Source organism: Astatotilapia calliptera, chromosome 7, assembly GCF_900246225.1.
Source record: "Astatotilapia calliptera chromosome 7, fAstCal1.2, whole genome shotgun sequence".
Classification (NCBI taxonomy): domain Eukaryota; kingdom Metazoa; phylum Chordata; class Actinopteri; order Cichliformes; family Cichlidae; genus Astatotilapia; species Astatotilapia calliptera.
The window spans coordinates 22,151,622-22,177,824 of NC_039308.1; the positions used below are offsets into that span (position 1 = coordinate 22,151,622).

At 40.0% G+C, this 26,203-nt stretch overlaps 1 protein-coding gene across 5 annotated transcripts in view; it reads right to left on the reverse strand.

Annotated features, from left to right (window-relative positions):
* The window catches only part of uhrf2 (ubiquitin like with PHD and ring finger domains 2), a 46,994-nt gene that overhangs the window by 11,149 nt on the left and 9,642 nt on the right, over positions 1-26,203 (reverse strand). For 3 of the 5 annotated variants that reach the window (XM_026173805.1, XM_026173804.1, XM_026173803.1), the window contains exons 2-6: positions 23,283-23,666; positions 17,079-17,398; positions 1,919-2,137; positions 1,639-1,748; positions 59-245 (exon numbers count right to left, since the gene is read on the reverse strand). In XM_026173805.1, coding sequence (XP_026029590.1) covers positions 59-245; positions 1,639-1,748; positions 1,919-2,137; positions 17,079-17,398; positions 23,283-23,666 — 1,220 coding nt within the window. Of the gene's footprint in view, positions 1-58; positions 246-1,638; positions 1,749-1,918; positions 2,138-8,017; positions 8,614-17,078; positions 17,399-23,282; positions 23,667-25,142; positions 26,089-26,203 lie in introns of those variants that run through there. The other 2 variants (XM_026173806.1, XM_026173807.1) reach the window with 2 other exon arrangements.

Genomic DNA, 26,203 nt, shown 5'->3' on the forward strand with positions numbered 1-26,203 from the left:
TAAATGACTGCGAGGCTCAAAATCTCGCAGCAAAATGTCGAGTGGCGCTCTCTCTCACCAGTCCTCGTCATCTGGGATGGTGGCCAGCGGTGGGTTGAGGCAGTAGATGTGGAACGCCATGTTGCACTCATCACACAGCAGCTGCATGTGAGCGTCCTGCTTCCCCCCGCACACGCAGCAGGAGCAGAAACGGCACTCTGCGTCAGGGTCGGCCTTGCAGTGCTTACACTCCGGACCACTCTTTCCTGCAGCATTCATAAATGCAAACACATGTATGAACAGAATGATAATATCATGGTATTCCTGCACTACATAACGACAAAGGATTGGCAGGCGTAGGTTTTGTAGGAGCACTGCAAGGGGACATGTTAAGCATGAGACACATGATTTTCTGCATTATGGTTATTAGGGCAACTTATTCCCAACTGTTTTTATTTAATATTACAAATGCTAGGTCAATCCACACACAGACATAATTTACTCTTCAGTCTTAAGTTGTCAGACTTCATTTTGTTCAAGTAACCTATCTATAATGTGTATTTGTCACATGTTCAAATCAATAATACATTCATTTATTTTGAATAACAGCTATTAGTGTTTCAGCTTGATATCTGCTCATTTCCCAAACGAGAATTTGTTTTCTGGGACGTTTTTTTATGCCAACTGTGCTATTGAAGCAGACTGAAAACAAGAAGGATGGGCTGCACTGTTATAAGACGAGTTGGGCATCAATCACACAGTCAGCAACCACCTGGCAACCTCTGGTCGAAAAATATGTATGTATTCCTTGGCTGGCTGGTAAGAGTTTACTAACTGTCGGTGGGTGAAATCGGTCACAAAGAGGCTTCTGCACAGAGGCTGTCTGCAAACACTTGCTAACTGACCACTGTGCGTGAAACCTGAAAAAAAAGTGCAACAAACCAGGAACACAGAATGTTCCCTTTCAAGGTAAAAAATGGCTCATTACCACTGAAACCGAGTTCTAAAAGGCACAACTTTTACTTTGAGCTGTGTTGCACTCTTCAAAGTTTCACTACTGCTTACAGAGTAGTTGGCAAATGTCTGCAGACAAGTTGGCGCATTCCAGACAAATTACAGGCAACCGTGGCAAACTGCTGGCAATCAAAGCGATGGCAAAGATGTTTTCATTGACATACTGTAATCTTCTTTGTGACCGATTTCACCTAACAACCACTTGCAACCAGTTGGGGGATACTCTTCCATGGTGACTGGTGGTTGCTAGGCAATCTCTAGACCTGAGGAAACTAGCAACAGCACATCTAAACTCAAAAAACAGTGGCTGACAACTTGGTTGGTTTTCAGGCTTTTTAGCAAAATAACAATAATTTAACATCAGTCTTCCTTTTTTTCTTCTGACTGACACTAATAACTGTTGGTGATACAGTGGTTCTACAAACATTTTTCATGTTGTGAGGAAAAAAACCCAAAACATGTTGACTAAGAATAAAGACCCACTATAGAAAATGTTTTTATTTCTTCTTTTTTCTAACTAATTCCTCAGCTTTTTTTAATTTGTTAACTTTGGGAACAAATGTATGCCTTCTGAATACTGGTGCGCAAACTATTAACGGCAAGTTTGGTATTATTTTCAGTGCTCAGGATTGAGCTCGTTCATACGTTTAAACTGTCCGTCTGCAGCCGATAGTGCACGAGCTCCTGGTTTCTCCACTTGGTAGATTTCATCCAGAAAGTGAATTTTACAATCCCCAATCACATCTCCAGGACCCCTAAATGGAGAGCATGTGACATGGAAAGGAAAAAAAAAAAAAAAGAGAGAGAGAGAGAGAGAAAAAACACAAGATTTGCCAAACTGATATTCTGATAAAGAAAATAAAACTAGCACTAATGCCTTCACACCTGAAAGCATCACCCTGAAATCTTGAAGGAAGATGCTCACCCGAGGAGGATATTGACTCTGAGCTCTTTATTAGTGCGGGAGGTTTGCTTGAGGGACACAATCTCTGCGTCGAACCAGAAGCCCCTTTCATCTGGTGTCTCCATGTTGTAGTTGACCATCACATGCATGCCCACCTCAAGCTGGTCCCACCGCAGCAGTGTCCTGGCACGTGGTCGCACATCCACCGGTCGCATTTCCACCACACCATTCTCTGGGTAGCTGAGGAGAGACAGATTAAGAGCATGGAATCTTTGTAACAGTTATATAACCCAATTTGTCTCAATGCTGTATGTAAGCTACTACAAATACTGAATATAGTGCTTGTGAAGTGAGCAGTTAACGTACAACTACAATATAAACCCATAGGTTAAATTAAAATGGGAAACTTCTCTATACAAACAGAAAAGGTCTTCACTTGAAATCTTAAACTTAAAATAATCACAGTTGTGATGTACCTTTGAGAAAAACGTAGAATCCCCAGAGGAAAGAAAAGATGGAATATGCAGCCATGTTTTTGGTACAAGCTGATGGACAAGCACTCCAAGTATTTCAAAGCACAATGGGTTAAGTCACAGACTGCTCCACTGATAACAAATAAAACTATTCCTATGAAAGAACGCGCAGATCTAAAGTCTACATGAGCCTCCGAATACTGAAAGTCAAATACGGATAATACTGCACAATTCACATTCTTTTTTGTTGCAGAAAATCTTAATTCTACTTTTTTCTTTACATGTGAATTTAACCGTCTTTGTGTCCAGGGAGAAAATACAGTAGTCACAAATTGTGCAGTTTTTGTAATTTATGATGTCCTTGTGACACCACAGGTCTACTAATTTAAAATCAAATCTATTCATATATTGTAGCTTTTCAGAGAAACATTTCTATAGGAGACATTTGCCCACAACATCTTTCTGACTGGTGATTTGAGAGAAGGATCATAATAGATTCTTACCACCATGATCTCGTGGCACATCTGCACAGAAAATCAATTCAATTCAGCAACCTTGGAACTGCAATTGGAATAACCTCTTACCACTTAACAACTGGACTGTTTTATTTCCAAGAGCTCATGTGTGACTGACAAATTACACATTATACTTTTCAGATATTTTCAGAAGACCTCCACTTGACGTGTTGTTTTCAGAAAAGAAAATGTCCATTACTCTCTACAGCAGCTTTATTATATTCTCTGGGCTCATTTAACCAAGTCATACACTTAACAAAACAAGAAAACTAGTGTGGTTGGACTGAGCTTTAGTCATCTATCAACACAGCACAGTTTCTGGGAAACACTCCACCTTTTGCTACAGTCAGCAACAGCAGACAAAAGCAAAATTCATAGTTATGGCAGGATTAGGCTAAATAAAACAGAATCAATCAGAATCAGAATACTTTATTAAACTACATTTATTTTACCAAGCAATATAAACACTTTGTCGCATCTTAAACACGTCCAATAGATCCTCGCAAGACACTGACCTTTTCAAGCCAACTGTGGTTGGGCTACAAGCGCAAAGCTGGAAATTTGGCAAAAAAGGTTTGCTCATTATCACGATTCTGAGGAGAATCCAGCTACCTCACAAGGTGATAAACATCTACCAAAATTCTTAAACCCGTCTTTGTGTTAGTTCCAGGTACGAGAAGTTTCCAGGACCACATTTTTGGAATAGACACAAGCACACACTGATTCATGAGATGGAATAGACTGGCATTTATATAGCACTTTTCTTTTGCTACTCACCACTCAAAGCACTTTGCAGATTTTACCCTTTGACATACTCTCATCAGCCACTTCATTAGATAAATCTCAGTTGTGCTGGATTAGAACTGCTTTTGCCTTCAGAACTGTTTTAATTCTTCATGGCACAGTTTCAACAAGCGGCTGGAAACATTCCTCAGAGATTTTGGTCCGTATTGACATGATAGCGTCACACAGATGCTGCAGATTTGTTAGCCACATTCATGGTATGAATGTGGAGCTAAGTGTTACCAGCGACATCTGCCATCTCGGGTGTGTGTCCCTCTGCATTACCTCCCTTAATTTACCTTATTGCTGCAGTTACCGCTTTTACTTTAGTTGAAATAGTGTCTCTAATGTTGATTCAAAGTCAACGACTAGCCTGTTCTGCAGTGCTAGTCAGAGCTTTAAGAACTTGCCACTGAGCTTGCCTTGAATGCCCATGTCCGTCAGGACCGTGATGGTTGACTTCCCTGCAATATTTTATGCAGCCAACTTCAACTGTAAACTCATGGTCATGATCAATAAACCAGTTTAAAATGATGTGAATTTTATGACATGGCGCGCTATATTGGTGGAGGATGACGGATATACTGTGGTCATAAAGGGATGGTCAGCATTGATACTCCTGTAGGCTGTGGTGCCTCAACCACAACCAATCCAAGTTGGTACAAAGGTGTAGGAGTGTGTTTATGGGGATTTTTGACCATTCTTCCAGAAGCGCAATTGTGAGGTCAGACAATGATGTTGGGCGAGAAGGCCTGGCTCGTAATCTCCGCTCTAATTCATCCCAAAGGTCTTCTATCGCGTTGAGTTCAGGACCCTGTGCAGGCCAGTCAAGTTCTTCCACACAAAACTTACTCATCCATGTATTTTGGACCTTGGTTTGTAAACTGGTATGCAGTCATGTTGGAACAGGAAGACACCATTCCCAAACTCTTGCCACAAAGTTGGGAGAATGAAATTGTCCAAAATTGCTCGGTATGCTGAAACATTGAGAGTTCCTGCTTCAAACGCCAACTCTTGAAGAAGAAACCTACACCATATTCCCCCTCCACCAAACTACACTTGTCTGAAATGCAGTCAGACAAGTACCGTTCACCTGGCAACTACCAAACCAAATCTGTCCATCAGCTAGCCAGCTGGAGAAGTGTGATACATCACTCTAGAGAGTGACAAATCAGCAGTCCAGTGGCGGCACACTTTAAACCACTGCATCTCATTTGGGGATGTAAGGTAATGCAAGTGCTCAGCCACTGAAACCATTCCATGAAGCTCTCTAAACACTACTCTTGAGCTAATAGACCTCGTGCACGAGAAAATGCTAACTTCCTGGTTTGAGACCGGATGTGGGGTTGTACATTTCCGGTAGCTTTACTTTGCGGTCAATCAGACCGAGAGCAGAAGAGCAGAAGGTGGAAACACTCACCACTGTTGTGTCATAAAAAAAAATCTAATGATCAATTTTGACGTTTAAAGAGTTTAGATTGATCAGTTTTTTTCATCACTCAACACAAGCAGAACTGCATTACTGCATGCAGAAGACACATCGTCCACATTCAGAAGCACATCTCTGTATAGTAACTGGTCTTATGATTTAAACAGGCAAATGTTCAGCATTCAAACTACAGGTGAAGAATAGTCAAACTAGATGTTTCCCGTTATCTCGATATCAGCTAGTCAAGTGCAGACCCGCACAGCATGTTAACAAACCGTGAGAAAAAGCCAGAGGTGTGGACTCGAGTCACATGACTTGGACTCGAGTCAGACTCGAGTCATTAATTTTATGACTTTAGACTTGACTTGAAAAAATGTTCTAAGACTTGTGACTTGACTTGGACTTTTACACCAATGACCTGGGACTTGAATTGGACTTGAACCGGTTTACTTGAAAAGACTTGATATTTTACCCCAAATATAAAATTTAACATACATATTATATAGAGATTGAAAATGTGACGTCATTCACGGGTAGAACCGCAAAGGATTCTGGGAACTCGTGGCAAGAGGTACTAGCGCAAGCAGGCTTTCAATTGAAATCAGTCACACAGCGATAAAAAGAAACACAAAAATGTCAAGAAGCTGTTGTATTATTAACTGCAATAGCCGGTCGCATGACAGCCACGGGAAGCCGACAGGTAAAGAGATCGGTTGTTATCGGATTACGTCGTTGAAGAGAAATTGTTCGAGCCATGTTTCCGAAGTAACAAAGAGGCGACGGGTGGCCTGGATTGCAGCCATTCAAAGATCAAATATAACGTCCCAGAACACTCCAGCTCACAGGTTAGTCTGCTCCAAGCATTTACACGAAGGTCAGTGTTTTTTAGTAGTTAATGCGTCATTTTCATAACATAATTGGTGATATAGGTTACAAGCAAGTCTGGCGCTGAACAGAAATTGTTGCACTATGCTCCTTTATTTATTGTGCATAAATAGTGAATTGTCCTGACACAATATTGCGTTTCGCTTCTGTTATTATGGTACATTGACAAAAACATATACTTTTATTCACAGGATAAAACAGGTTTTTTGTATCACTAATTGCCCAGTACGATTACAGCATACAGTATTATTGTCACTGCTACATTTCTGTAACGCGTACCAGAAATTATTTCCACTACTAATTAATTACCGTTGAGCTCAAAGGTCCTATTAATAAACGGTTAAGGAATGTGTATTTATGACGACGATTTGTGAGACTGGTAAACTTATGATAGGTACGATGGTCTTTCGTTCTACACGGTACATTTCAAGGTCCTGCACCCATCCGGCGGTAAACTGTACCTGGGCTTGTTGCAGTGACCTGAAGTTACTAAACTTCATGAGTGTATGCACTCACTCCAAGAACCGTATGATTATAAATATGCATATAAATATGCTACGATGAGATACCTGACTTCATCTAACTAGCAAATGTTGTCCAGGCTACGTTGGTGATGCAGTTTTTTTTAATGTGTATGATATTTTTGTCATGCGATTTTAAAGCCGGTCCTACAACCGCATCCAAGAATAACATGCAGCTTATCTCAGAACCGTCGGTGAAAATTATTCTTGGAGATGGGTTTAATTGAGCTGCATTTTAAAGAGGTGCAATTTCACAATTTGTGTATATTTTCTAAGTTCACTATTTTGTCACGTGTTGAGAAAAACACAGATTTTAAAATTACATGGTCTAATATTTACATTTAGCATATAACTGCAACATGCTTTTTTCATATTTTTTTTAAAGATTCGAAAGGACTTGAAATTCAAAGTTTCAGACTTGTGACTTGACTCGGACTTTTACACCAGTGACTTGAGACTCGACTCTGACTTGCCTGACATTACTTGAGACTTGACTTGAGACTTGAGGATAAAGACTTGAGACTTACTTGAGACTTGCAAAACAATGACTTGGTCCCACCTCTGGAAAAAGCCACAGAAAAAATGAATGATTGCTGATAAGGGTTTCTATACATTAGTATTTACGAAGGGTATGTTGTGACTTACCTTCAAAATTACAGTGGTCCCTCGCTATAACGCGGTTCACCTTTCACCTCGCTTTTTCGCAGATTTTGTAGTGCAAGTTTGCATGCTTATTTTTATGTCACATTGTGTCCTGCGTCCTGATCGCTGCAGACGATCTCCTCCCTGACGTCTCTCCTGTACAGTACGGAATCGCTGCATCGATGCTAGCAGTGTGACTCTGACGAGCAGTACTGTATGTCCATGATGTCCACGAAACTTTTGCACCGTCAAAAAATAAAATTGGCTACTTGATTTCACCTATCGCTGGTTATTTTTAGAACATAACACCCGCGATAAACGAGGGACCACTGTTTACAGATACTGAGAACTATAACATTTGAATCCCTTTTCTCCTTTGCTCTGAGGCGGGGGAAAAATATCGAAAAGTCGATGAACATCATTTACAGATATATTGGGTAAATGCCCAAGACATCTATAGAAATGTAAATCGCTGCTTGATTCATTCATTTGCTTAACTTGTTTTGGACCGTAAACAAGGCGCGAATAGGACACCGGAAACAAAGCTCCCCACAGGAGTTCCCGCACCGGAAGTAGCATATGCTAACGTGCACATAGTCCCAGTGTATGTTTATTTTGATCTCAAGCAATTTGCCTTGATCATACCTACATTCACTAATTTGCTGCCAGATTTGCCCTGAACATGTGTACTAATGAAGTGGCCAGTTAATACGTTCTGTATTTTTCAATGAACGGGTATATTTTTATACATAAAGCGCACCGGATTAGAAGGGGCATTAAGCGAAACAAAATAGATAAGTCAAACTTTATTCAACCCATTCACAATAACTCTCAAAAGTTGTAACACATAAAATACAGAACAATGCACTCACTTTTCCCGTTCATTCCTCTTCCGCGAATCCAAATTCTTCTGGATCTTCTTTTCAGTGATCTTATTCTTGCAGCAGACGCGAGAAATGACCCGCTGTTCGTCGTGATCCTCTGGCAGTTGCTGCGAGATAGTAGTATTTGTGGAGATGGAGAAATTACGCCTTTTCATAAAACGGAAGCACCAAGAAGGACCTCCTTGAAAGTCGTCGAGCTTCATGTCTCGTGCTATTGCTGTTGCCTTTTGTCGAATAGAGGCTGTAGAGACGTGTCTACCTGCTGTTCTCTGTTCAATAACCCACTGTTCAATCGTGTCCTCTAATTGTGGCCATCTCTCTTTGTTCCCTCGGAAACTCTGTCTGGTCTCCTCTACTTGGCGCAGTTCATCTTCTTGCTTCCTCCATTTCCGTACCATTGATTCATTAATTCGGAATTCTCTTGAAGCTGCTCTATTCCCAAGTTGAATTGCGCGACTGATAGCCTTGAGTTTTAAACTCGCTTCGTAAGCATATCTCTTAACACGTGCCATTTTGGGGTCCACACACCTTTATGTGGAATCACAGTACGTGTTACTCCGCGAGGCTCCTGAACGGCATTATGGCTACGGTAGCCGTAATGCTCCAACAATCCATCAAGCGGCGCGGGTTCGTAGCTTACCAAAGTCGCGCAAAAACATTTTGACAAATTTTTGAGCGCCGTGTACCACATGAAATCGGTTCGAGATCAGTAAGCACAACCAGAATTGATACATAAGGCGCACTGTCGATTTTGAGAAAATTAAAAGATTTTAAGTGCACCTTACAGTTTGAAAGCTAAGGTAATCAGTGCTTTATTCGCTGTATACTTGGATTAATTATTTAACTTAATATGGACGTCTTTGAATTTTAGACGGTCATTGTCTGCAAAGTAGTCTTTACAAAGTATTTAAAATTAACTTAATCAAATATTTTCTTTAGGGTTGTGTTTAAATGTTCATTTAAAATCCTCAAAATGGACGACTGAACACAAAAAACGCTTAAGTCGAATACAACAGTTTTATATTTATTATATATATATTTCTTTCCAGATGTGCTTGTGGTGAAAACCATTTTTGGCCAAGAGGAAAAACATTAGCACATCCTGTATAATTTTAAATCTACCTCTGTTGCCAAATGGCGATTTAAACAAGTGAGAAATGGCTTCTTGTCTAGCAAACTCCCGGTGACTATAGGGAGGTTAATTGTGCAGGTTCTCTGCATGCCAATCATCATCAAGCTGTAAGGATCAGACCTAACTCAGGATAAACTGACAGCTTGTTTGCTTGCTTGCCAATAGCTGGGATTATGCGTACAGATGAACAATGTGTTTAACGGCATAATGGCCCACAGACTCGGTCCGTTCACAAACTGTGTGTGTGTGGGGGGGCTCATGTTGGAAGAAGTAGAGAATTGTGTGCATGAACGAGCAGTGCATGCGTGTGTTTCTCTGGAAAGCTGAGCCTAAAACTGACCACTGACTCAGAAATCAACAATGCCCCGTTGTGCTCAGCTAAAAATGCCAAGAACACCCAACATATTACAAATTTATTGTGGAAGATTTTATGCTGCTTTACTTACTTCTTGCTTTACTGTCTATTGATAAGCCTTTGGGGCCTATTTGAAGGCATTTTAAACTGACTGGAGAGAGCCCACAGAGACCAAAATGTAAGCTGTGGCACAGCTAGTGTGCTCCCAGGAAGTGGAGGCTGAGGCTCATTTATGGGATTTCCTCTTTTAGGCCCAGGGGATTGCTGTGGTTTTAGAAAGAGTGGGGTGAATACAAGCAATAACACCCACCCCCAGACAAACATCAACATGCACATGCGTTACAAACACACATGTGAGAGAGGAATATCGGCTTTGGCTCTCAATGGGGTTTAAACAGGAAGCAGAGGCAGAAGTACCATAAATTGTAACTCAGTCCTCTGCATGTAAATATAAACAACAACAACAGTCTAATACGATTCAGTTATTTTCATACGCTTGTAAACGGTAGCAGAATTACATCATGGGTGCACTACAATTAATTTAATGGGAAACATGACTGCACGCTGCCTCAGATGAATTAAAACAAGGCCACTGTCTCTGCATTCCATTGTGTTAAAAGCTTCAGAAAGACTTTGCTATTATTTTTGTTTGTTTGTTTTTTTTTCTATTTCTGGGGTCAGACAGGATTGGTTATTAAGTTTATTCACACAGACTGAAGATGGTGCACAAATGCAGACAGCTCCAGATTTGTATATGGACAGCAGATGCATTTTTTTTAGATATATGAATTCATTTTTTGTGTGATTCTGTTCAGTTTGGTCTCAGAGTGATTTGTGATGTAACCGCATAGTTACATATTTCAGGCTGCTCAGACGTCTGCACGGGGGTCACACTGACCCTCACAGTTGCAGAAATCATAGGTTCTGCTGCCATTACTGGTGCACACTGTACAATTACAAACTCTTTAAAACTGCACCGCTACAGCTGCAAACAAAACATCTTCTAATACCTCTTAAAACTTACAGCAATCATTTTTGTTTGGGGATACAGAACAATGACCCAAAGAACAGAAAATCGTAGGCATTGTTTTGTTGGACCGTTTAAGGACCGACAACAGCTGCCAGACTTTTTGGCAGCTATTCAGCAAAGACATCAGTACTCCATACAACAGGCATGGTTAATGGGTGGAGGCTATTCTCTTTAGATTCTGCTTTCAAGTACAATCCAACAGAGTACTGTCTTGCAGCCACTCTAATGCTCCCATTTTACCTGCATGGCTCACAAATGTCTGGACAACTATAAAATGTTAAAGCAACACTGTTTAACTTCTAAAAGAAAAACACTGAAATAGTGACTACAGTGATTGAATAATTTGACCAAATGAGTAGCATGCTAAGGTACAGACATGGTAATGGTAATGGTTTTGACCTACTCTGGTATCCCACTAAGCCATGGGACAGCCACAGCATGCATGCAGGCACTACAACTGACATAGCTAAACTGAATTAGATTATAATTTATATGTGTGTAATATAAAATAGGAAAAGAGGCCATAAACCAGCCTGTCAGAGCTCATGGTCATACTAAACATGATCTTAAATTTAGTAAGCTACATAATGCCGGTGGATATTCTCACTACAACTGTACAAAGCCAATAAAAGCCATGTAGTAATATGGTGCTGCAACTCAAAAGTTAAACAATAACGGCTCTGTTGCAGAAAAGGAAACAGAGTGGGTGAAGAGTGAGAAAGAGAACTGAAACTAAACTTTGTTTCATCCTTATTTCCTTGGCACTTACTAAACTAGGAATGAAAGGAGATAAAACTTCCTTAGCGATACTCTCGTGCTCAGATAATGGCAGGCTAACCGCCAGCACTTTAGATATTAATAAGCCCTTCTCTTCAGCATACATGGATCTACGTTAATTAGAAGACGAGACCCACTAAAGCTTCACTTTGAGTTAAACTGACCAAAAAAACACCCCTTTTAGCTTAAAAACGTAAATATCGAGTGGGATTAAAAACACATCTCAGTTCCTCACATGAGGTGCAGAACTCCTGATAGTAGCAGAAACTTTTTACAACAGAAGTTTTGACTTCTCATTGCAGGTAAAGTATCTGCAATGATAAATAAGTGCCCCAGTAAAGAATACAAAAAAGAGAGCCAGGATGCTAAATAACAGGATACTAAAATTAAAACACTTCTTTGAGCTCCTATGCCATATCATAAAAAGTATTCTCTCACAATATCAATGACACAGTGACACCGTAGGTATATGTTCCCCAGCTCGCATAATAATGACAGAAGCCCAAGCATGTCTGAAAGCGAAAGCAGCGTGTCAGTCTCAGATGACAATTTAACACCTAAAGAGGGAGATAATTCAATAGCAAGAAGTGGCTTGCCTACTAAACGCCAGATCTCCAGAAAAGCACAATACTTTGCAAAAAATGCAAGTGTTAGCTAGCATCTCATAACATCTCAGGCAGGAAATATTTTTCAAGTCCTATTTTATTATGTGTGCAGGCTCCTGAAGAGTTACAATTTACTTTAATTACTTTTTTATTCAACTAAAGTATTAAATATCTCTCCTTCAAAGGGAGGGAGTATGTAACTGGTTCTGTTTGTTTGTTACCAGACTAGCAGCCAGTTTTCAAAATATTTTTCAAATTTTGCCTGATGATAGATAGTAGGGCTGCCACGATTAGTCGCCTAGTCACGATTACGTCGCCTAGTCACGATTACGTCGACGACTGATTTAATAGTCGATGCGTCGTTTGAAGCTTTGTAAGATCACAAAAGACGCAAGAATAAGTAGTAGGATTTAAGAGTGTAATAACGGACTGAAACAGAAGATGGCAGCACTGCATGTACAAGGATGCCAGCTGCCGTTAAACCCCGAAGACGAAGAAGTAGCTTTGTCCCAGAATTCATAGCGCAGCCCTGCTCAGTTTCCAACAATGGCGGCAGCTAGTTAGTTTTAATATTACTCTTATTATTCTTTCTGGGTCACAAAATAAATGTTTAACATATTTTCAGGCGAGAATGTGTAAACCTCAAATATCTGCTTAGTTTATCAAGACACCACATATTTTGAAAAGCGCTCCGATATCTGTTCCCCACTAGCTCGATAGTTAGCCGGGGGCAAAGCTAACTAGAGCCCGTGAGAATCCCAGACTCCCGGCAAATCGTTTTCAAACCCACCGCTGTCTTTCACTACTCAGGTTAAACATATATAAGTCACTTAGATAACTTAAAAATGTTATTGTTTGGCTTTTTTAGTATTTTATTTGTTCCTGAGTAAATCGGTTTGGCTGAGATTAAGGTTATAGTTTTTACACAGCTGAATAAACGTCAAGCAGACAGCTGATCATCAGAAGTGTGAGATGCTGGAGAATATACTCCCGTGTCCTGTTATATTTTAGATAGCAAGGAGTTTATTAAACTTCACCGAAACAATCTGCAAATTTCATTAAAATTTAATAAACTACCATCTAGTCTTTATTTTTAGTTAGCACATACTTTAAACACTTAAAGCTGTAAGCTAATGATAGTTATATAAGAGCAGATTCATGCTGGTGCAATAAGCTGTACGTTTTGCGTCCAATGGATGATGATCTGATTAGTCAACTAATCGCAAAAATAATCGGTGACTAGTCGACTATCAAAAAAATCGTTTGTGGCAGCCCTAGTAGATAGCACAAACAACTCGAGCTGATTTAATTTTGATTAAGTTGATGTTGAAAAAAATGTCAAGAAACCACATCAAGTAATCATCATATGAAAAAACATGTTGGGATTTTTTTTCGATATGACACCCTATGACGTCACAATGACGTCCTAACAGGCCGACCTCATCACATTGTAATAAAAACATCATAAAACATCATAGTTTTAGTACAGCCATTGCCTTTCAGGGCAGAAAACAACATTTGTGCTACTTTTGTGCTCATGTTTTACTTACACTGTGTCACTACTATTCCACTACAATATTACTCCTGGCACATTATGGCAACTGATTCACACTTTGAATGAGGTATGTGTCACCAATGAGAGTAGCTGATTGAAATAGAAGGCTGGAAAATGCCTTTGATTTTGTTTGCATTGAATGCTGTTGCCTCCATTCCACATTTCCTTGTAATATCGTTATATATCGCTATTCTTTAAACAAAATTTCCTTAAGCTATTTTCTGTAGCTTCTTGTGGCACTTAAAAGACCAAAGAATAATAATTAATCATTAATAACACGTCGATATACTGACTGAAAAGCACTTTAAATGTCATACCACCCCACTTCAAGTTATGTCCAGGTCATCCTAAAACCTGTTTTCAATTTGTGGATTTTGTGTCATTGTCTTGTTACATGACCCAAGGTTCAGATCATGGACTGCTGCCCCAAAATTCCCCTATAATGTTTCCTGACACAATTTTGAATAGGGCTGTTCGATATAACAATATATATCGGACGACGATATGAAAACGTCTATCGTTTCATATTACGCTATCGTTTGTTTTCGTGGTTTTACAAAATAAACTGTTTATTCATTTCTTAAAGTTCTCTCTTTCTCTTATATTTAAAATAACCCCACCACAGACTCAAACATGGCAAACCTCTTCTACCACCTATGCAAGAATCACATGAAAGAGTATGGAGAGAGTTTAGGGACGAGAAGCAAAAGAAGAGCCGTCAGGTGCTCAAAACAAACCTTAGACTCAAACGTTAGAACAGGCTTTTCCCCGCAGCACGCCATGTAATAAATACTCACAAAAAAATGGCTGCCCTGAAAAATGCCCGAGATTCACAGAATTTACAGAAGATTTTTGTGATATATATCGTTGTCAGGACAATAAATGTCTCATAGCGGGATATGAGATTTTGGTCATATCGCACAGCCCTAATTTTGAATTTGTTCTTTTCTACAGGGTTATTTAAGATGACCTGACCATAGTGTAGCAAAGCAACTTGAAATCATGATGCCACCTCCACCATGCTTTACACATGAGGTCTGGATGTTGGTATGCAGGGTTTTATTTTGGGCTTTTGTCAAGTATCTAAGGCCATGTCCACGCTAATACATTTTGGTTTGAAGACACATCTTTTTCTCTCCGTTTTGGCCTTCCATCCACACTGAGACGGCGCTTATGGTCAAGGAAAACTGAGCTTTTTGAAAACGCTCTCCAAAGTGGATAAAATGGAAAATGCCGTTTTCGCGTCACAGTGTGGACTGTGAAAACGCTGGCTTTCGAAAACGCATTTTAGTCATATTATGCAGTCATGTGGCCAATTCAACTAAGATGGCGGACGGCGTTGTCCAGCAGTTGTTTTGTTTGCTCTCAATTTTGACAGCCCTATTAAAGATTAATATCAGTTTGTACGTGCTCCAGATAGCTCCAGATAAAACTTGTAAAAGTCTACGCTTTGCTGCAACGTTTCAAAGAGCCGGAAAGTAAATAAACGGCAGATGGGAATGACGCATGTCGAATCGTCTTACATTTCATGCATGTGCAGTACAGAAACGTACAGTTTGAAAACAATAGTGTGGACGCGGAGCGTTTTTAGACGAAAACGCCGTTTTCAAATTTATCCAGCTAAGTGTAGACGTAGCCTAACTGGTCGCTTTGAAATCTTTTGAAAGTGGCTTTCCTATTCTTATAAATAAATCTTCAGTTTTCATGTTTATTTTTTCTTATAGTCTTTTAGACATCTAACAAAGATTTTATCAACTTGTAGGGAATTCTCTTACTCCTCGGAAGACCCCTGAATTTTTCTCTATTTGTATTAACTTTATCTTACAATGGACTGAATAACATCTGGGTCTTTAATGTAACACGTAACAATACAGCTTCTTCTAAGGTCAAAGGAAAGATGAATTAAAAGTTTAATTTATATTCAAAGCTCAATTCAAGTGGTCCACACTTCTTAAGAAGATCCAATCCTTCTTAAGAAGAGGATTGAATAAACTATATAAGTGATTTTTATTGGTTAAATTCTCCAGGCATGTTTTGGAGAAGTTCACTTACTATGAATTGCCTATGAATAGCCTAATTGTAGTTTAGATAAATATCAGCCCAAAATTTAGGGGGTAGTCAATGCAGAAAACCTCCAACTGTAATTTAGATTTGCCTGTGATGTCCTTAATGATTACGAGAATCTTACACTTATGTCGGGTTCAGCAAAAATGTAACAGTCTAGCGCACACGCTCAGTTCCTCAGAGCAGCCAAGAGGAGATTGTCCCAACATTTAGCCCCGTTTCCATTTTTGCGGCTCATTATGTTCTGTCGCAATACTGCCCCAAACATTGCATGCAAAAACATGGCGGTTCATTTCGTAGGGCTGGTTGTCTTTCTCAGACTGTACAGGCAGGTGTTTGAGGGGGAGTGCGTGTGCGTGGGAAGGAAGAGGAATCTTAACCACCCTCGAATTTTCTCTGGCAAACAAAATGATGGAAAAAACCTGGAATGGTGCTCAGGACAGAGAGGTAAATATGCACTTAGTAGGAGGCAAAAGAATATACTGGATAAGCTCGTACTGAAAACGAAAGCTAATAATTGCGGATAGTGGGAAGAACATTAACTGCGATCATATTCTTGGCTGGTAAAGATGCAAATCAAATATTATGGTAACATCCTGCGTTTAAAGCTGTTCTAACTGGTTTCTCCCTTTCTCTCCCTTTTCTGTCTCTCCTGACTTTCAACAATGGAATAATCCAAATAAGGAACCTGAGACTAAAGCAAACTAAATAAACAGAAGCATATGTGATTCATAAGAATGATATTTTATATGTTTTAATGAAAAGGGGGGAAAAAACGATGTAGATTTGTTAATTCCCCTTACAGGAGCATTCTTATCCCGCTGCAAATGATACAAAACTGAATCAAAGCTGAATACTGGAGATTTGGGAAACTGGGGGATGCCAAATGGGAATGAAGCCCACATAAAAGAAAACGCAATGACTGCTCAACAAACCCCCGATACCATTTCTCTGGCGCAGCATCCCTTGACAGAAACACATGCACACTACGATAGACACGGCGAGGAGGCTATGTCTCACCGGTGGCATGTTCACAGCAATTACAGACAAAGCTGAAGAAGGCAAGCAAAGAGGTAATGCTCCTGAGAACTCATGAGTTGCCATGGAAACATCGGCTTTTGAATGAATTTGCTGGAAAAGGGGTATGCGCGAGATAGAGTCCAAATTGTAGTATCAACTACACAAACCCCCTTTCTCCATCCCCCGGACTGCCAGGAGAAAACAGGCTGCTATTCCCAGCGGTTAGTGATGCTTGCAGCCAGCAGTACCATAAACAAGCACACAGCACATTTATGTTTAGTGGTGAACGCACTGGCTGCATGAACAAAAATGTTTTTAATACCTGGGATATGAAACCGTACTTTCTGCTGTGAGGAAGGCAAACATTTTGCATTGGCGCTAAAAAATTTCGATCAGGCAGGATTTGAGCGTCTAGAATGATTTTCTTTCACCAGAACAAAATGCCGCCGCACCGATGTGCCGCGTTTGTTATCACTGCTAGGCTGCATCAGTAGAATGGGCCACTACTTACTCTTCATATTTAATGTGGTAAATTACGTCCTCTTCTCTCTCCTTGCTCTCCGACGCTGCTGTAGAGTCTGTCTGAGAGGTGGAGGCTCCGTTACTCTCAGAGTTTAACACAACATTAGTCCTGTTACTGTCCGTGTTTTGACCGTGGCCGTGGGCCTGTCCCTGCTCGGCCTCCAGTTTTCCATTAGTCCTTTTTGGGGGCCGGCCCACCTTGCCCTTTGTGGGCGTTATCTGTCCTTTGGGAGCGCGTGTCACATTTTCAATGCAGGCCTCAAACCAGGCACCGATGCTGACGTCTCTGCAGTCCACCAGCTCGTTAATCTGAGGAGAGAAAATGACTAAATTAACACCCGGTCCTGTTCGAACCCCGCACACAAATATCGTCTTTTTTTTTTGAGGAGCTGATGTGTAGGGGGATTATAACATCCAGTGTCAAAGACTAATACAGCACATGCCAGAGTCAAAATTCTAAAACAGCAATAACCCTGTTATTATCTTTTTCACTTAGTAAATACAAAAAACAAACCATCACAGAGTGAATGTTATTCAGTGGAACGGATAAAAAACAAAACCTTTGATTGGAAAGAATAACATTATATATTGAAAGACAAAAAAAGACACAAATCCTTTTGGGGTTGCATCAGGAAGAGCATCCAGCGTAAAAGAGAAATAAATAAATAAAATCTGCCAAATCAAACATACGGAGCTACCCACTGTGGAAATCCCTTATGAATAAAGAAGCAGCTGAAAGTAGCTTTTAGTGAAAGAAAAAAAATATTTCAAAAGTGATGACTCTTTTGGGATATCCTCTGTAAAAGCACATGCATGTTTGCTAATGTATTTTGAGGTTTTCATGGGCTGAATTTAAATGTTTTTACAGTTTTTAGGCTAAAAGAATAGCCAGAAACAGCATAATGCTAATATATGCCAAGCTAATTAACTGAAAATGAAACGTAATAAGACTCAACCACTCCTTCATTGCAAATCCAACTCTGGATTAGCCTAGCTTTGCTGTCAAAACATTTACATTAAAACAAGTATAACCACACTGAATGATTGCATGATTGTTTCAACGTCTCTTTTTTGTCATATATCTCTAAGCTCACTTTTTTCTCTTCTCTTTCCCCTCACTCCCCAACTGTCTGAGGCAGATTGCTGCCTAGTTCCGATCTCTTCCAGCTATAAAAGGGAGTTTTTCCTGCCCACTGTCGCCAAGTCTGTGGGGTTGTTCTTCTAAGATTGTAGGGATCTTTACCTTACAATTGAGATATGCAGACACTTGGCTGCTTACCATGTGATGTTTACTTGTGTGCCTGTGATGGCATCAGCCACACAGGGGTAAATTAGTCCATTTGTTCACTTTATTAGTTTGCTTTGCAGTTTTCTTCATTAATATAATTCATTAATCATTTGGTTAAACCTAACACTGATATTACGAGGCGCGCACATAGTAGCATTGTGTGGTTTTTCTAAAATGTTTTGTTATATTAATTATGTTTCTCTTTCTTTGAGTTCCCTGGGTTTGGGCGGTGGCTGTTTCCTGTCTGGGCAAAAGGCATGGCTGAGGACTCCGGGAACAAAATGCCTGCTCAGCAGGACCAACCATGGGCTTACCAGGAGTAGGGGTGTTTTAGGTTTAGTTAGGTTATTCTGTGCTTAGTTAATATTAGTGTGTGTTTTTGTTTCCCCCTACTATGTGTAAATGGTTTTGCCAAACCATTATAAAAGCTACCCTCATGTGTCTTTGTAATTAGGTCAGTTTGCGAGTTAAGTTGTGTCTCACTTTGTTTGTTTAAGTTTCTGGAAATTACTTTTCGTGGAGTTATATTTAGTTGACCTCTTTTATGGGCCTGCTAATTATGTTTTTGAATTTTGTCATTTTTTAACTTTTTTGAGGGTTAAATTAGAGCTGGGCGATAGAACGATAACGATATGTATCGCGATATAACTTTTACTCGATAGAGAAATTAAGCTATCGCGATAGACCTCGCCGCTCTTGTCCTCTTAAAAAAAAAAAAAAAAAAAAAAAAAGGTCAGCCGATCCAAATTCAGTAGCGCAGAGCTGAACCAATCACAGCCGCAGTCACGTCGCGTGACTTGCTAAGTACAGAACAAGTGCCAAGCTGCACGTGTGTTTGTTTGGGAAGCAGCCAGCGCATAATGGAGGAAATGAGTGTGCCGACTAGAAAAATCAACCGAGCGTGACCGAAGAGAAAACCGATGATGGTTCCAATGCCGGAGAGATTGTCGAACGGAAGAGCCATAGAAGTTCCGTAGTGTGAAGGTATTTCGGCTATTTCAAGTCTGACAAAAAACAGAGTAGCGTGCACTGTAAATTGTGCCGAAAGCAAGTCTGGAAATACAATAAACTGGTGCATGCGTCACACTGTGCGCCACGTTATTGTTTCGGTGAAATGAATTTCTACAATACTGTTAATTCTACTCTCTGCAGTGTTTAAATGCTTACATATACACACAGTTACTGTCCCTCCACACATACGACTCGGTTCTGCTTCTATGCCACAGCTTTGTTTACTTTTTCCCACCGAGGTTTCTAGACTTCTGATTGGCCAACATTTCTGCACGGTTAGGAATCTAGCGCCACCTGCTGCTTTGGCATGTTCATAGCAGCGTTTTCCTTCATTTCTGCCTTTACGTGTGAACGGGATTATTTTTTAAAACGAAAATGGAAAATCTCCGTTTTCAAAAATACCCGTGTACGTGTGGACGTAGCCTCAGTCTCTGACTGGAAGCGCTAATTCGTCATTCGGCTTTTGTCAGACTAAAGTAACTGTTACAACTGTTTGAAAAGCTCAGCTATACAACAAGGAGAGATTGAGAATTTCCTTTTAGTTCTCAGTTTATTTGATATTGACAAAAGTTAGTCAGTTTTGTCTGTTCTTCTGTAAAACAAACTAAGATTTATTTTTAGAATTAATATTTTGTTTCTAAGTGGAATTGACAATTTAGTCTGTTTCATTTGTTCTATTTTGAAACTTAAACGCTTTAGCGGCTGCCTTTTGTGTAGTTTGCAATATTTGCCTTTATTTATCTGAAAAAGTCTCATGTTCCTTAAGTACATCTACCCTGTTGAACTTATTATGGGAAATAAATATTTAAAAACAAGCTGCTGATTATTTCACATTTTACTTGTGAGCAACGGCACATTTAAATCTTACAAATATAGTTATTTGGCTTATATCGTGATAGATATCGTTATCGCCTGAAATGAAAAAAACATATCGTGATATGAAAAAATCTCATATCGCCCAGCTCTAGGTTAAATTAAAGAAAACCCTTTTTGAAGATATTTTTTGCCTGTGTCCTCTATGCCTTGGCTGCTTGGTCCCTCACAGTGCCAAAGCAGTTAAAGCAGTCAGATGAAGGCTGTTTATGCAGCAACCTCTGCAACGAATTTCGTGTGGCGACAGCCAGCAACCGCTAACAACCATTCACCAACCAGTTGGGGGAATATACATTTTTCCTAGTGGCTGTATCACACATTTAGCACCATGGAATAACGTCCAGCAGTAAAGTTAAGAGTGGTACAAACTGTGTCTGGCTTTTTTAGAACACTACTGGAGTTGATTAATTATATTTTTAGGCTATTTATCTCCAATTTTATTTGACTGGTGGCCTTTCAGTCAAATAAAATTTATTTTATCTAGGAAAAAATGAAGCAATTCCCATGTCTCCTTTTCATTACGCTACGTAACTATTAATTGTAAGCAGTAAGGTTGGACGATATGTACAAATTTTCCAACCAACAATCGTCAGTTCAATAACCAACGATAGGTGATATATTCGCGCATGTGCAGACTTTTTGATTTGCGCGTTTAGAACACAGAAGAAGTCCAAACATGGACAAGCTAATTGCCAAATTGCACACTGGAGGAGAAGGCGCAGATAACGGACTGTTACCTCAGCGAGGAAGTCGAAGACGATCCACTGGCTTGGTGGAAAATGCATGAAATACGTTTCCCATTGATATCACACATGACACGGAAATATCTGTGTATACCAGCCACAAGCACTGTCTTCAACACTGCTGGTAATATTGTTAACCGCTGCTAAAACCTGATAAAGTAAACATGCTTGTTTTCCTGTCAAAGAATTTATAAGTTTTGTTTGGAGGGAATATTTTACCTTCTTTTCTTGTTTATTTCAGTATTAATATAGCTACTTTTTAGATTATTCATGTATTTATTTATTTATTTGAGATGCGTCAAATCGCACAAAAGACTTAACTTTACGTCTGAGGGGTTTTTTTGTTCACTGGAAGAGACATTTTGATTTTTAACTTATATGTTGTTTGGTCAAGTATGTAAGACAGATAAACACTGGAACAGCCTGTAAACACGGTTATAGTGGAAAAAAGAAGCCATTTTCTCTTTGTTTCTCTCCCCACCAATCTGTTTTTCTATTTAAATAAAATGCTTTTCTTTTTTCTGAACATGGGCTACTGCCGTGCTTTCTTTTTCTTATGAGTTTGAGTAAACGAATCGCTGCTGCATTTGGGTGCACTCTGAGGTGTGCATCTGCTCGCAGCTGAAGGAGGGTGCCATTAAAACATTATTTCTGTTGAATGCTTCTGTTAGCTTCAACCGACATCATTAGCAAACTTACCCATGGATAAATAAATAAATAAACCGCGCTTGTAAAAACGATCGATATTCAATATATTCGTCCAATCGCCCAACCTTAGTTTGCAGTTTAATGTGCAGCTGTCACGTTAGAAATAAACAGCACTCATGAGTTCCATGAGTGGAAAAATGAATATATTAATATATTTATTTCACCACTATGTAAGCTTGTAATGATCAAATAAACAATTTTCTGCAGTATTAGGCCTACCATCATGCCTCAGTTACAGCACCAATCTTGCATTTTACTGTCATATTTTTTATATTCTTCATAGATCTCTATCACCTATTCCTCTGATGACATCTGTGATTGGACTAGGCAGTGCTTAGTTGATCCAAATACACTGAAAAAAATGGGAGCTTGAAGCAGAAAGCCTGGTTTAACAAAGAAAGTTGATAACTATCATTGTGATACCCATTAAACTGGGGTTTTAGGGTCTGTCAAGCCAGCTAACACAAAGAAAACCTGACTATGTTGAATTGAAAAAACTCTGGTCTAGTAATTACTTGATATCTTAATCTGGAAATGTCACATATTAAACCTTAAAATTGCACAACAGTCCAAGAAGACAAAAGATTTGAAATTTTCCATATTGAATGAGTTTAAACATGCAAACCACTTATACCTGTGTGTCACGTTCGTGCTAATTTTGTTTATTTTTAATGCTTTTGTGCAGAAATATTTCACAAGTATTCATTAATTTATTCTACTCGTGTTTATTTGTCAACACCATGTCTGTGCTGAATGCTTAGAGACTGTGAATGCACGTGGCCTTAAAATCCAGTCAAGTCAGTAGCACAATTTGCAGCTCATCTACTTGATTATTGATTTTCCTGCATGCTGGACGGGACTGTACGCATCAAACTGAGTCCAGTCCCACAGATATAATTCTCAGCCAGACTCATCCATACCCAGTATGGGCTTTGACTTTCTATTTATAATTTTTAAGCTGGTTAGTGACCCAGTTGTATAAACCTGTTTCTTATGTGTGGTTGCTATCCTGACAAGGTAAGCGACGTGAAGCTTATACCCAAAGCAATTAGGGTATCAGACCTACAAACACTTGAAGAGCGAGGAAAAAACTAAGTGTCAACACACCAGAATATGGTTACATATGAGAAAGTTTAGGGTAATTTGTGGCTGGAATATTATATCTAAGCAGATGTGCTAATACATAAGACAATAGGGAATGTAAAAGATGACTGGTAAGAAAAAAGGAGTGCTTAAATCAAATGTTTCTACCCATTTTTCTTCAGGTTACTTTCATCAGGCAGGCTTAATTACATGACTGCAACCGGCCAACATTTAATGCTCAAAATGACACTGACGTCATCATTGCCATGCAATCTGACGTTTTCAGCAGCAGTGAAAGAGCAGAGACACATTTAGTCTCTAATTTGATTTGACAACCACATAAACAGGAGAACCTGCCCAAGTGTCTCTGGCAGTGAGTTAGCTTATAGGGCACTAAACTCTCTGTAAGCTGGCCTAGAGCCAGAACAGCCACTCAAATACAAAACCATGCAAACATTTCCAAAATATTTACATCCGTCATCCTCACCTTGTACATGCCAATTCCTGGATCGACTAGTGTGTTCCTGCTGGACGTGGGTGACTGAGTGTCCTGCGCAGGGCTGCAGGACTTGAACCCATTTTTGGTTGCGTTACTGGTAATGCTGGCGTCTGGCTTGGTTTCATTAACAGTGCTGGTACTGAAGCTGCTGTCATTGTCTATACTGGTGGTTTCCATAGCAGCGGGGGAGACGAGAGCCGAGGAGTTGTGGCTTTCACACTTAGAATCGGGGGGAGAAATGGAACTACATCCAACACCCGAGGAGTCCTTGGTGGCAGGGCTGTCTGGATGGTCGGTCTGTGAGCGAATCAGCAGCTGAACAATGTCATTGAGACCCACGTTGTAGTCAAACAGTGTCTGGCCATCCTCCATCTAAATGAATACAAATGAAAATCTCACTCTTTAACATTAACAGGCAAAGATGTACAGACGCAGAAAACCACTGCTGTATACAACACTGCAATCAATCATTTTCACTGCCTATAAATAAACACAAGCTATTAAAATGTTGCTAAGACAATAATACATTTGAAATAATAATAGTTTACCAACATATTTTAACTTTTATAAATAGGATTATTCCAACCACTACTAAACTGTGCATTAGCAATACTGTAGCTCATTTTAAATCCATAACAAACCATCACTTTTTTACTTTTGTTCTACATTTCTTTCTAAATGGACATCTGTGTAAAATGAAATAACCACCGCTGCACTGCAGAGTGCCCTCAGACAAATACAAGAGGCTGCTTGTCAAGGACAAACAACACCAGAATACAACACTGAGCACAGTGAGTAGAACACACACTGTTACGGCACTCGAGAGAGGAAATTAAAACACACGCGGCACTTCCGATACGTTCACGTGCTTTTAAATTCAAAAAGCACGCGGTGCTCAAAGACGCAGCAACAACATTTACTCTCTGTTCTTAAATTGGGCAATTTTCTGCTACTGATTGAATGCAATTAGCTACACGTACAAGTTAAGTGTTTCACTGATTGTTCTGAGCGTAGAGGAAAAGGAAAAAAAAAAAACATTTGTAACAATTAGCACCTATCGCTGCTGACGATGACAATGGGATATGTGCTGAAATGCGGGCGCCGCTCTCTAGCATCCGCAGCGGTTTTTCTCAGGAAAAAATAAATAAGAGATCTGGGTGCATGAATTAAAGTGATAGCAGATGTAGCTGGGGGGAAAGAAATGACTGGGTTGCCATGACAACCGAAAGAGAGCACCCCCTACCCCACCCCACCCCGATGACTCTGAATCATATATAAAATCACTGTCAACCAACCTACAACTAGCGCCACCACCATCATCATCATCATCATCACCAGCATGGCCCTAACAGGCAATGTGGCATATGAGCTTCAGCAAATGTTTTTCCCTCCCCTCTGGGAGGGGGGACAAGTAACAAAAAAACACAAGTAACAAAAAAAAACACATGAGGGCCCATTACAAATCCAAATACACTCTTCTACCACATACGATCTACTGTTAAGCATACAGTGCAGCCACTGCCTTAGGAGTGAAGCTTATGGTGGACACGCCAACTCATTGCAGACATCAGCTATTCATTTCAGCGCTCAACCCCACAAGCCCATTGTGCCGGGGAGACAAGCATGGCCGCCACTCTCTCTCTCCTTTGCTCTCTCGTTTTCGTTATTTGACAATGAGGTGGAGAACGCTTGGACGTGTAGCAGCCGAGCAGTAGAGGGAGCAATCACAATTTCCCCATCCGTGCATGCTTTTTTTTTTGTGTGTGGTTTTTTTTTTAATAGTCTCATGAAATTTAGATCAGAGAAGCAGTGGTGCAAATACAGCCATACAGTGGTTGTTATGCTTACCTGTCTATCTTTCTGTGGTAGTCTATATCAGCATTTTCTCTGTCTCCCTGCCTAAGCTCGGTCTTCGATTTAGCTTCAGTAATTGCCTATCGTCCGCTGCCTTGTCTGTCTGTCTGTCCATCTTTTGCGACTTGATACTGCATTAAACCAAGAAAAGTACACAAAACAAACAGAAAAACCTCCCCCCAAAAAATATGCATTAGGACTGCAGGCAGAACCTGCAAAGAGGCAGCCTCACTGCTGAGAAGTGCGGGGCAGAGAGATGGAAAATCACCCAGACAGACAGACAGACAGAGAAGGAGAACAACATACAGCAGAATTGCACTGCACCAAACGCACAAATGATATCTGGGCTGCTTCTACCTGCTTTCCACAGCGGCTTCATTACTATTAGTGTGATCAGCCTCTCGCTGCGAGATGTTACAGTCCTGACTTCAGTCATACTCACATGAATAATCCCCAAAACAAAGAACAAGCAACTAACCCAGCAAATGTTGGGGGTGAAAGAAAAAGGGCTTTATACATTCAAGGAGGACGAGATGTATTTGACAGCATGCCGTTAACGTTGACTAAGGACATGACATTTTATTCCCCACAATAACCGCGGCAGTATTTAAAAACACTTGCTTCTGATATCTTCATTGTGTGACTCACTGAAATGTCATTTACTGTTCCAGGGGGAGACTGACTTTAGTCACGACCGCACATCACGGCAAAGCTTTAGATTAACCCGAAACATTTGACTTGAAGATTTCTCAAAAGGCTCGAAGAGTCGAAAATAATAAATATCCTTGGCATGGCGATGTTGCACGAGAGTGTGTGTGTACGTGCGCGCGCCCTCGCCTGTGAGTGTATCACAATGTCGAATGGAATAAAATTAACAGCTACGAACGAACAAGGCTAAATTCTCTGCTGAATTTCGACAGCCCTTTAAAAGACTAATGGCTTATCATACCAAAGAAAACACAAAGTATAATGTCAGAAAGAAAGAAAAAATCAAACCGAGATAAGACAAAGACCTGTAGCTGCTGTAAAAACATGCTGAACATCTACACTCTTCA